The 12,239-nt window shown below is 35.8% G+C and overlaps 1 protein-coding gene across 1 annotated transcript in view; it reads left to right on the top strand.

Annotated features, from left to right (window-relative positions):
* Positions 1 to 12,239, top strand: part of LOC109105302 (nesprin-2-like) — an 81,838-nt gene that overhangs the window by 46,050 nt on the left and 23,549 nt on the right. Inside the window, 19 exon segments of the mRNA XM_042747483.1 lie at positions 40 to 114; positions 334 to 891; positions 981 to 1,142; positions 1,498 to 1,599; positions 1,987 to 2,190; positions 2,296 to 2,457; positions 2,648 to 2,773; positions 4,282 to 4,487; positions 4,593 to 4,716; positions 4,828 to 5,010; positions 5,139 to 5,270; positions 6,314 to 6,493; positions 6,584 to 6,739; positions 6,895 to 7,050; positions 8,759 to 8,929; positions 9,642 to 9,772; positions 10,055 to 10,259; positions 11,961 to 11,988; positions 11,991 to 12,139. Coding sequence (XP_042603417.1) covers positions 40 to 114; positions 334 to 891; positions 981 to 1,142; positions 1,498 to 1,599; positions 1,987 to 2,190; positions 2,296 to 2,457; positions 2,648 to 2,773; positions 4,282 to 4,487; positions 4,593 to 4,716; positions 4,828 to 5,010; positions 5,139 to 5,270; positions 6,314 to 6,493; positions 6,584 to 6,739; positions 6,895 to 7,050; positions 8,759 to 8,929; positions 9,642 to 9,772; positions 10,055 to 10,259; positions 11,961 to 11,988; positions 11,991 to 12,139 — 3,210 coding nt within the window.

The raw sequence follows: 12,239 nt of genomic DNA, 5'->3' as shown, positions 1-12,239 counted from the left end.
TTTCATCATTTCTAATCATTTTTCCTTTTTCTGTACCAGGACCCAGATGAGACAATAGAGGGGGAAGATGCTAAGTCAGGTGCTGACATTGCTGTAAGAGATTGTGTCACTAAGGTAAAGACTGACCCCAACAGAGTCATTTGACTTTTTCTCTTTAATGGCAGGCATTAAGATTCATTATTATTATTTCTCACATTCCTAATTGTGAAATAGATAGTTCTGACTGTTTGGATGAGCCCCGCTCAAACAGTGTAAAATGCAGATAAACACACACTTAACTTTATATTCTGTATTAATATTCAAATTTGTTACAGTGCTTGTTTTTGTCTTTAGGAATCATCTCCTGAAGAAGTTGATTTTCATGCAATCAAGTATGTAACTCAGGACGCTGACACAGGAAGTTGTTTACTCGAGCCTTCTGACTTCTCTGAAATGCCTGGCATAGTCAGCAGACCAGTTACTGAAGAGACGAGTTCCTCACTTGCACTAACATCCCAACATTCGAAAGAATTTACAAATGATAGTAGTCTGAAGACTGACAGTGCAAATATAGCTGAGGAAAAGCAAAATGAGTGCCCCAAAACCAAGTTGACTGAAGCAGTTCCAGCAAAGCCAGGAATATCCTCAGAAACCACCATGTTAAAAGCAAGTGATGCCAATGAATTGACTAAAGAGTTTGAATCTGTAGATCAGAATGAAGTATCTGTAAACACAGAAACCGGTACAAGTGATCAAGTGAAAACAACAAGCCCAAAGCCACGTGACACAGAGACAATAAATGTTACTGATGGTGATCAGACCCAGACAGAGACTAAACCCATCGATGCCACAGCTCCTCTTATGCTCTCCTCCCAGCATACAGAATATGTGCCACAGGAAGATACAACATTGGTAATTCTATGTGAAATCTAGGTGTATACTGAGATTTATCATTTCAAGTATTTTTCGTATGACTAAACACTGCCCTTCCAACGCTCTAGGGAATACAGAGAGATGTTATTGAGGCCATGGTTCACCAGAGCAGCAGCCAGTCTCAGGATCACACAGTTATCAGTGATCTGTCACAGTCTGAAGGAGGAGGTGAAGATCAAGTGAGTTTAGTCCAGCTTCTCACCTCATGTCAGGACGTCAGTTCTTTAGAGGTCAGTTTCAGCCCTGTAAACATGCTTACTAAAACCAAAGAACTACCCTGCGGGGTTAAATTAAAATATTATAAATATCTATAGTCACTTTTGAGCAACAAAATGCATGCTTTCTGAATAAAAGCATTCATTTATTAAAAAAAAAAAATCTTAATGGCCTCAAACTTTTGAATGGTAGTAAAGTTATAATAACTAAGGGACAAGATGTAAAGCAGGTAATTTTCAGTTAGGGCAAAATTTACTAAAAATACAAGTTTATATTCATATCTAAAAAATTTAGAGAAGTGGCTGACAGAGTACATTTCATAGAGGCTGATTTTGCATTTCTGCATCTTTTTATTTCCTGCCTACAAAGATGAGACGGCATCTGTTAGAGATTCCGGAGACTGTGTTAAATGCCAGTGGATCACAGATGGAAGACTCAGCTAAACTCCTCAAGGACCTTTCAAGCATCAAGGTATTACCAATTCACTTGCAAAGTCTACAGAATAAAGGAAAACTTTTAGGGGGAAAAGCCTCCTCAATATGTAAATGACATTAGTAACATCCTAAATGGAGTTAATCCACAGCATGAGTTTTTAAGAATTATTTAATATTTTCAAAATAAATGAATAGATATTGCTTGTAGCTTCTCTGGGTACCTTTTGTCACTATAATAAGTGACCATGCAACAACGTTTTACTGTATTTTTTTAAAAAATTGTATTTTAAAACTTAAAATACACACAAACATACTTTAGAAAAGTGTGTAAAGATGTCTGATAAAATGGTAGACCGCAACAGTTGCTAAGCTAGAACTGGTCAGTAACTACAAGTTCTGATTTAATGTGCTTGTTTGCTCTGTGAGTCTGCAAGACGGCACATGGGCTTTGGCACTTGAGCGGCGGAGATCGGCGGGACAGAATAATGTTGAGCTCCAGAGATGTTCTGAAGCTCTTCTGAAGGGTCTGCGGGCTCTCCTGGAGCTGGGCTCTGAGCGGCTGCTGCGCAGTCAGAATGCACAGCCACAAAACTGCAGTCAGCTGCACAGTCTGCTCACAGAACACAAGGTACACAGCTGATCAACTTAGTAATTATATTATTATTAATAATAATACATGTTTTTTTTGTCTGCTTAAAACACTCTAATAATGTTTGGAATTGACTGTTAACAGAAATACTTCCAAGATTTGGGTCAGGGCCTTGTAATGGTCAAGCTGCTATACCAGAAGCTGCCAGAGGGGTCACTGCAGGGCCAAGCAGAGGTGGAGCAGTTAATATCAGATCTACAGGGTCAAGCACAAACTCATGGTGTCCAAATGCAGCACAGCTTAGAGGTATAATGGAATTAACTTATTCAAACCTTAATGTTATCGGTCTCTTACAATGCAAAACAATTTCTCATTATCTGTCTGAATTTAGTTCTAATTTAATAAACCAAGATTTTATAGGAGTAAATGGCATGTATAAAATGTATTAAGAGAAATGAGCAACAGAAGCTCTCTCGTCACTCTGTGTGTGTTGTAGGAGTGGTCTCAGTACGAGGAGGTCACTGAGAGACTGCGTAAACAGTTGGATGAGATGGAGACAAACATGTCCAGTCTGGATTCAGAGCCAGAGGGAGAACTGCAGTGTCAGCTGCAGTCCTTTGAGGTTTGTTTCCGCAGATCCCTGGGAACGCTAATGGCTGCCTGTCTCTGACCTCCTTTGAGTATAGGTCTCCTTTGATAGTTTTAGCTGTGTTTTACATCCTGTGACTTTGCATGGGAATGACAGAAACAAATTCCTTGTCTTGTTTCACAGTTTAAATATCTAAAGATGAAGTTTCAAATTGAGCAAAATTGCATTTTAGTGAGGTTTATGCTCAAGAAAAAAAATACAGGTAAAGAACAATATATTTTTATACACTCAAGCATTCAAAAATTCTTCCTTGATATAAATTACTACTCTCATTTGGCAAGAAGAGATTAAATTGATCAAAAGTGACAGTAAAACATTTAAAATACTGTATCACATTTTTCACAAAGCTATTAAGCACAGCTGTTTTTCAACCCTTCAAATGTTTCTTGAGCACCGCATCAGCATATTACAATGATTTGAAGGATCATGTGACACTGAAGTCTGGAGTACTTCAGCCCTTATAGGCTATAATTATATTTTAAAAATTTTGGTCAGATGGAGTTTGATTTTTCTATTTTTAAATAGAAAACAGTTATTTCACAATGTAAAATTGTTTCAATTTTTACTATATTTTTAATCAACTAAATGGACAAACAAAACAACAAAATCATACCAACCCCAAAATTTTAAATGGTTTTGTATATTTATTTGGGAATAAACAAGTGTAAATATGTAAATTTATTCTTGTTGAAAAAACTACTTTTAAAAAAATACATATTTTGCTGATAAAAGAAGACAATTGTAGATTAGGAAACTTATTTTTTAAGCAGTTTCTTGTCTGAATTATTAAATCACATACCTGTAGAAGTTGTGGGATTTTACTGCATATTTTGTTTATTTTTATTTTATTTTTATTTATTTTTTGCTGAGCACATTATTGCCTTAGCGATAGAGGACTCCTGCCGATATTAGTGATTTGGTAGGAAACCAACTAAGTAGCAAAAGTAATAAGTGTCTGAGACATGTAGGAGTGTGAGGGGGGGGCAAAATTAAGGGAGAAGGTCTTCTCTTTTCTTTGGTTGTATGTTGCATGAGAATCTTTTTTGGTCCAGCACATGATGTTCCTGATTAAATTACTCAGAGCGATAGTTGCCACATCTGTGGAACTTCATGTTCTGCAGCCTGCACTGGTCGCTCTTTTATTATTTTTCCCCCTCACTATTACGAAAGCTAATTTCTCAGCTACACTGAATCGCACGGAACAGTCAGTAGTCATATTATTTTTCTCTTTATGTCTACCAAAGCTCATTACTCAGGTGGATTGATATAGGAGGAACAGCAAACTACCCCTTTTGTGTCTGTAATAGATGTACATCGAACTCACTCCCATCCTCACAAGCCACTCCATCTGAGTAAGCAGTTGAGGCTGAGAGAGATGAGGAGGTGGATGATGAGATGGGAAAAAGTGTGTTTTAATTTCCCAAGTGTTAAAATTTAACCCACAAACGTTTCTTTTCTTTTCCACTTTCTCTCATTGTCAGAGATTGCACAAGATCCTAGAAGACACAAGGCCTCAGGTGTGGGAGGTCCAAGACCGAACCAGGATCCTACAGAAAAAGGGTTGTTACCCTAAGTGGCCTGGCCAGACTGTCTCCAAATCACAACTGTTGTTACGCTGGATGGAGCTTCATAATCAAATACAGCAGAAGATACAGTCTACACAGAAGATCAGAAAGAATTATGACAGGTGTGAGAAAAGCAATAACCAAATAATAATTTTTAATGCCATTTTGTTGGAGGTAAGGTATGAACAAATGAATAGGTAACAAAGTTAATGCGTTTGAATGTGTAGGTTCCAGCGTGACTCAACAGAACTAGAAGAATGGATGCGTCATGCTCAAGAACAGGTTCTGAAGTGGAACAATTTCTCTGATTCTGGTCTCTTGGACTCCAGAACAGTCTTTACCCAGCTCATGGTGAATATAATTAGATTTTTTTTTTTTTTTACACAAATAAAACATGACCATACAGTATGTGTCATACCTAAAATGCCTAAATAGGAATGTGGTATGGTTTGTGTGTTGTAGGAGTTCTTCAAGGAGCTGGAGTGCCGTTCAGCACAGAAAGCTTCTGCAGAACGTTCAGGTGCACAGATACTGCAGCTGACTGACGGTGAAGCTCCAGGTCTGCGCAGACGACTGGCTCAACTTGAGCAGGAATGGACGAACTTGAGTAACGTCCTGCCCACTCTCCACCAGACACAGCAACAAGTACGACTAATGTCTCTCTCTAAGTTTCTTTCTGTTTTTCTCTCTCCCTCTGTCTCCTTCATCCATCTGAAGAAAAGCTCTGTCAAACTGATAGTGTTTAAGTAAGCATCCTCTTGCCCTCTTTCTAGCTGTTGACAAAGCAGTCTCACAGTCAGATCTTGGCCAGCTTGACCTCCTGCCTCAAAAATGTAGAGGGGCGACTGGAAGATGAGAGCTCTCTGAGCTCCTCTGATCTGTCTAGACATCTACAGGCTTTGAAGGTAGTCCACCTGCTAAACACTTTTAATTCTTTTGATTTTCTGCTTTCTCATTATTTCAGGGTATAAATGGAAAACTTTGTTTGGTTCGCGTTTTGTTCTCATGTTCATCAAGGCTGCATTTATTTAATCGAAAATACAGTAAAAATCATAATATTGTGGAATATTATTACTATTAATTACTACTATATTATACTATATAATGTATTACTATATTACTATTTATAATTATTAAAATAACTGTTTTCAATTTAAATATATTTAAAATAAAACTTTATTCCTGTGAAGGCAAAGCTGAATTTTCAGCATCATTACTTCAGACTTCAGTGTCACATGATCTTAATATGTGACCGTGGACCACAAAACCAGTCTTAAGTCCCACGGGTATATTTGTAGCAATAGCCAAAAATACATTGTATGGGTCAAAATTATACATTTTTCTTTTATGCCAAAAATCATTTGGATATTAAGTAAAGATCATGTTCCATGAAGTTATTTTGTAAATTTTCTGCCGTTTATATATCAAAACGTAATTTTTGATTAGTAATGTGCATTGCTAAGAACTTCATTTGGACAATTTTAAAGGTTATTTTCTCAATATTTTGTTGCACCCTCAGATTCCAGATTTTCAAATAGTTGTACCTCGGCCAAATATTGTCCTAATAAACCATACATACATTGAAAGCATATTTATTCAGCTTTCAGATGAAAAATTCACCCTTATGACAGGTTTTGTGGTCCAGGGTCACACATGCTGATTTTTGTGCTCCAGAAACATTTCTTATTGTTATCAGTGTTGAAAACAGTTGTGTTGCCTAATATTTTTGTGTAAACTTTGATATATTTTTACAGATTCTTTGATTAATGGGAAGTTCAAAAGAACAGCATTTATTTACAATAGACATCTTTTGTAACATTAGAAATGTCTTTACTGTCACTTTTGACCAATTTAATGTGTCTATGCTGAATGAAAGTATTTATTTCTTTAAAAAAAAATCTTAGAAAACATTAACGTCATATTCCACACTTGTATTTTTATATATTAGGATCTTAAGGCTGAAATGACCAGTCATCAGCCGTACGTTGACTTTCTGAATCACCAGTCTGTGGAGTGGGCAGGATCAGTGAATGAACCCACCAATCGCAATGAGCGCATCCTGTTCGCTGAGCAACTGGGAGCTCTCAGTCTGAGTTGGCTTATTCTACAGGCCAAAATTGACAGCAAGGTGAGTGCAGAAGTACAGCATAGATGCAGTAACCTGTATAACCTGCAAAAGCCATTGTATTTGAAATGTGACGAGTTCTTCTGTCTCTAGATACATGATGTTGAGGACCAGTGGCAGGCCTGCACGGACAGAAAAAAGCGTTTGCGCTGTATCCACAGCTGGATCTCTCAACGTACTGAATGGGTGAAAAACAGCTGGCGACCAGAGAGCTGCTCGCAGATTGAGCAAACATTGCAGGAGTGTGAGGTGAGTCTCATGTCTCACAGCTAGCTTGAAGATTTAATGTTGCAGTTGTTATTTGTGGGTGTGAGAGTGAGTCAAAGGAATGCTTTTGAAAAAGTTACCAGAAATATACAGTATACTGATACCAGAAATATTACCAGGATATTGCTTCATTGCAGGAGACAGAGGACAGGCTGCAGGTGAAGTCCTCTGAGCTGAAGGCTTTGGGAGCTCTTCACCTGTTCGGGCAGCAGGATGGTGAACATCCTGGAGATCAAGCGTTCTCCAAGCAGGTGAATTCAGCCGTCCAGGACTGGCAAGCTTTGAGTCAACAGGTAAGTTCTTAAACCCTGTGCCAGAATGCATCAGTAAATTTGTGCACATTGGCCACATATACTACTTTTCAAAAATGTTGGTCTCTTTTAAAGAAAATAATACTTTCAGCAAGGATAATAAATTTATCAATGTGTCATAATTTCCACAACAATATTAAGAGGCAGATTTGTTACAACATTGATAATAAATTAATCTTGAGCATCAGATCAGCATATAAGAATGATTTCTAAAGGATCATGTGACACTAATAAATTACATGTTAAAATATATTTAAAAAGTTATTTTCATTTGTAATAATATTTCAGAACATTATTGTTTTCACTATATTTTTGAACAGCCTTGGTGAGCCTAAGAGATTTCTTTCAAAATCTTTATAAAACTTACCAACCCTAAACGTGTTAATAGTAGTGAACATACTGCAGCAGCACTAAAGCACTATAAAAACACTGTGCTTATGTGAGTGGTCATGATATGTATTTGTTTTTTCTATTAAAGGGATCATCAGATGCCCATTTTACACAAGCTGATATGATTCTTTAGGGTCTTAATGAAAAGTCTATAACATACTTTGGTTAAAATTTCTCAATGGTAGTGTGAAACAACAACCTTTTTTGCCATGTCAAAATCAGCTCTGTTTTCAGCAAGCCATTTTAGTCCATGTTCCTTTAAATGCTAATGAGCTCTGCTCACCCTGCCCCTCTCTTCTGTGGGGTGATGAGCCGTTCTCATGATACTGTTTACTTTAGCCGTGGAACTTGCTAACTTGCATGTTATTAGGAAAGGTGATTTGCAAAAAATTAAAAAAAGAACCTTATACTCACTTTAGGTGAAGCTGGATCAGAATGATTCACACGAACATAGACACATTTAGGTAGATCGGGGGGCGCATTCCCTTCAAAAACAAATGTAATCCATTGCGTCTTCAGCACCTCAGATGTCAGGAGTAAATGATGACTGCTATGTTATGTTTATCACATCCAACAACAAAACACCTCAATCACTTAGGAGCCATTCTTGTTTTCTCCTGCTCCGGCGTTGAAACAATTGCGGACTGTTGACAGCTCACTCAGGGCGGGTCTAAGTGTTCCTGTGGCTCAGTGGTAGAGCATTGCGTTAGCAGCGCAAAAGGTTGTGGGTTAAATTCCCAGGGAACACGTTAGGTAAAAAATGTTAACATGAATGCACTGTAAGTCACTTTGGATAAAAGTGTCTGCTAAATGCATAAATGTAATGTAATGTAAGGTAAAACGCTAGTGTCAATCAACAATCGTGGGAGGGGCCTGACGTCACACAGACAGGCATCTGAGATTGGCTTGATATGAGAAAGGGGAAATGATTTAACAAGATTAAAAAACACACATTTATGTTCAAACAACTTGTAAAAGTGCATGTAGCATCCGATGACCCCTATAATATTGATTTAATATTGATAATTAATAATTAATAATATTGCATCAAAACATATTATCAGAATTGTATTTTTTTTTATTATATATTACAATATTTGATCAGTAACACCAATCAGTTGATGTTGTATCTCTTAGATTTTGGGTATTTTGGTTCTGTGGATGCGTAGATATAACATTAGAAAGAATTCCGTTGATTTGTGTGTAACTGTTGTTTTACATCTTCAAATGTGTCAAATGTTTCAATGAGAGTTCATTCATCACTTTTGATTAAGTGAAGAAATGTTTTTTTTTTTTTCAGATAAATGCTCTCAAGTCGGATTTACAGCCAATCAAAGATGAATGGGCTCACTTTGAATCTAAAATGAGTGCAGCAGAACTGCAAACAACCGGGGTGGTCTACAAGCTGGAGCTCTGCAGAGTTTCTGTGTTCTCATCTGAGCAGAGCCGAACTCATGTGGAGCACCTGCAAGTGAGTAAATGTTGTACTTTTTCTAAATTGTAAGGTTGTTAGTGGTCAGTGTATCATTTGGTCATTTGATTTTTTTTTATTTAATATTGAAAGTAGAAATTGAGAAAACGTATTTTTGCAAAAATTGAAAAACAAGAATTTGGCTTAATTTTTCGTTTTTCATTCAGGGGTAGAAAAAAAAAAAAAAACCAAATAAATAGCTTGAATATTCCATTTCTACATGTGTGCGGGTATTAAACAACCCTTTCTGCTGATTGGTCAGCCAAAGATCAAACAGAGCCATTATCAGTTTTTCTACAGTTCTGCACAGCAGAATAATAGTCCTCTGCTGCAGCAGTTGTAGGGATTCTTAACCCGTTTAATTGCAACTACATTTAATCTTTTTCTCATCAAACAACACGACTAATGAATGGCTCGACACAACCTGTACCGTGGCAGACCCTTGACAAGCCGAAATCTTGTTTTTTGTTTTTTGCAAAAAAAAATTTAAAAACAAAAAAGGAGCCGTTTTCTCATTTTCTACTTTCAAAATTAAATAAAAAATTAAATAACGACAAAGATATACTAACTGTTAACATTATAAACTTCAATGTTTAAACACCAATTTTATTCTCCTGAGAACCTGAGAATTCAAGCAATATAAATATTCAACATTGCCATTACTGTTAGCAATGTGATTTATTGGGTATTATAATATTATGCTTCTAAACAGAAGCTTGAAAGGGAGCTGAACCAATCAGAGACCTGGACCCAGTTAACTGAGGTGTTCTCTAACTTGAAAGACAAACTCAACCCTTATGCATCTAAACGTTTGTCTGATCATCTCGAGAAGGAGAGAACTCGGTAAGTAATTTTACTTCACACATCCTTCACCTACTTTAATTCACCTTTTAAACTGAAATTACACTTTGAAAGCTACTTTAAAATGGTAGCACCTTTATAAATTAGCTGATGAATCTGTTTAGTTGAGTCAACATTTATTAAAGATGAATAATGCAAACAAGCTGATTCACTAAAATTAATCAGAATCAGACTTTGCAATGCAAAGAGAGAACAGAACATGTTTGATTTTTAAGTTTTGTTTGTCTGGACCTATGTTGGGAATTAATGTTGTTTTCTTTTCAGACATCAAGCAGTGACTGAAGATGTGCATGCCGATTTACTAAAAGCCCAGAATGCATTGCGGCTTTGGCTGGAATACGAGCGCCTCACAAGAGAGTTCTGTGTTCATCTAAATCAGCACTGGGAGAGGCTTGGAGAGCTTATGAGTTCTTCAGACAGAGAAGAAAACACTGTAGAGCTACTCAACAGCAGGATGCAGGGCATCAGTGTGAGTAATTAATAGTATCTAGGCCCCTTTAACACTTGGCATTAGGATATGTTTCCTATCCAGATAGTATCTTGATACTCTGTAGCTGTAGAGAATTTACTTATTCATTCCATCCACATCTGCAGTGTTATCAGACAGAGGTTTGATCACACTTACCCAAGAAATGGAAAATGCCAATTGCATATTACTTGAAATATTGTTAATTAAATGAGATGGTAATTTTAGATTTTTACTCTGTGATTTTTGGCCTCAATTACCTAAAAATGACTGAATATGCATGCTAATGCCAGGTGAGAGCTCAGTGCAAATGAAAAATCAATCAAAATGCAATAGATCAGAAGTACAGAACACAATCAAGTACATAAGTAAAAGGTTGGTGGTCAACAAAAGGGATTACAACAACAACAACCCTTAAAGCAAACTAAACCCATACAGTTCACAGCAGTAATGATAAACATAAATATTTTTATGTTAAATAATTTGTAAATGTAAGGTGCTGGTTTGGTATTCTTTTTTTGTAATTTGTAAAGAAAATGCAAAGTAACAATGCACAGTGAAAAAACAGACCTAAATAGTAGCCAATTTCAGCATGTACTTGTTAAGTGCTAAAGTGTTCTAGTCCTACAGATGGGTCTGCAGTACTTCAGTCCGGTTGTGCTTTTGAAAAGAAGGAACATTGAGATCTGAGCTGAAGCTTTTCTCTGTGGGCTAAAAATAGCAAATGAGACCTGTGCTACTCTTACCAAAAAATGTTCAACACAAAAGAACATCGGATCATAAATCAGTTCTTATTCAATTTGTCTAAATTGGCATTTATTTTCTTAAAATGCATACACATAGTTTCTTAAACTTCAAAAAAAAAAAATGCTTATAATTGCTGTTTAAGCTTAAACATAAATAATATTATATTTAACATATGTTAATAATCAATAGATATTTAAAAAAAAATTGATCATCTGAATAATTTTATGTCTATAAAATTGTATTTTTGAATAATTTTGTCTATAAAATGAAAATAAATAATGAAAAAGGAAAAAGTAATTCATTTTTATTTAGTTACTGTTTTTATTATTTAATTAATGTTTTTTAGTAGCTGCTGTATTTATTTAATAAATGTTTTTTTCCTACCATCTACTGATTCAGTCTTACCTTTCAAAAATAGATATCAGTGGCTAACTTACAAATTGAAGGTTGCATGTATTTCATCAGAAATAAAGAAAAAACTGTAATATTGTTAAATATTTTTCAATTAATAACAATAATAATTATTTTTAAAATATTATTTGTTCCTGTGATGGCAAAGCTGAATTTTTAGCATCATTACTCCAGTCTGTAGTGTCACATGATCCTTCAGAAATCATTCTAATATGCTGAATTGCTGCTCAAAAAATAATTCTCAGTATTTCAAATAATTGTACTGCTGAATATTTTTCCAGATTTTTTAATGAATAGAACATTCAAAAGAACAGCATGTAATTGAAATGGAAATCTTTTGTAAGATTATAAGTCCATCTTTACCATGACTTTATATCAATTTAATGCATCCTTGCTGAATTAAATTATTACTTTATAAAAAATAAATAAAAAAACTTTTGAACACTGGTATAAGTCATTAAAAATACTATTTTATGACATGATAAATTATGTAACTTCCTTTGTGGCTCTTCTAACCCAATGTCTAAAAAACAATGTCTTTCACAGGCTCTGGAGAAAGACATGCCTCTTGCAAAGCAGTGGGAAACGTCCTGGAGGCCTCAAAGCTTCTCACTGAACATGTGAATCCCCAGTCAGCCTCTCTGATCAAATCAGAAACCAGGCTACTGTCACGTGACCATGTGCATCTTGGCAATGCACTTTTTGACATTGGGGCACAAGTCCAGGTAAGGGCGACATGTTAATATCTTTAAAAGGTTAAATACAACATTGAAGTAATTCGATTGATCTGCTGACCAATGACAAACTTTTCTACAACATCCAACG

The sequence above is a fragment of the Cyprinus carpio genome, chromosome B20 (assembly GCF_018340385.1).
Source record: "Cyprinus carpio isolate SPL01 chromosome B20, ASM1834038v1, whole genome shotgun sequence".
Lineage (NCBI taxonomy): Eukaryota > Metazoa > Chordata > Actinopteri > Cypriniformes > Cyprinidae > Cyprinus > Cyprinus carpio.
This window is presented reverse-complemented; position numbering and strand designations above follow the sequence as displayed.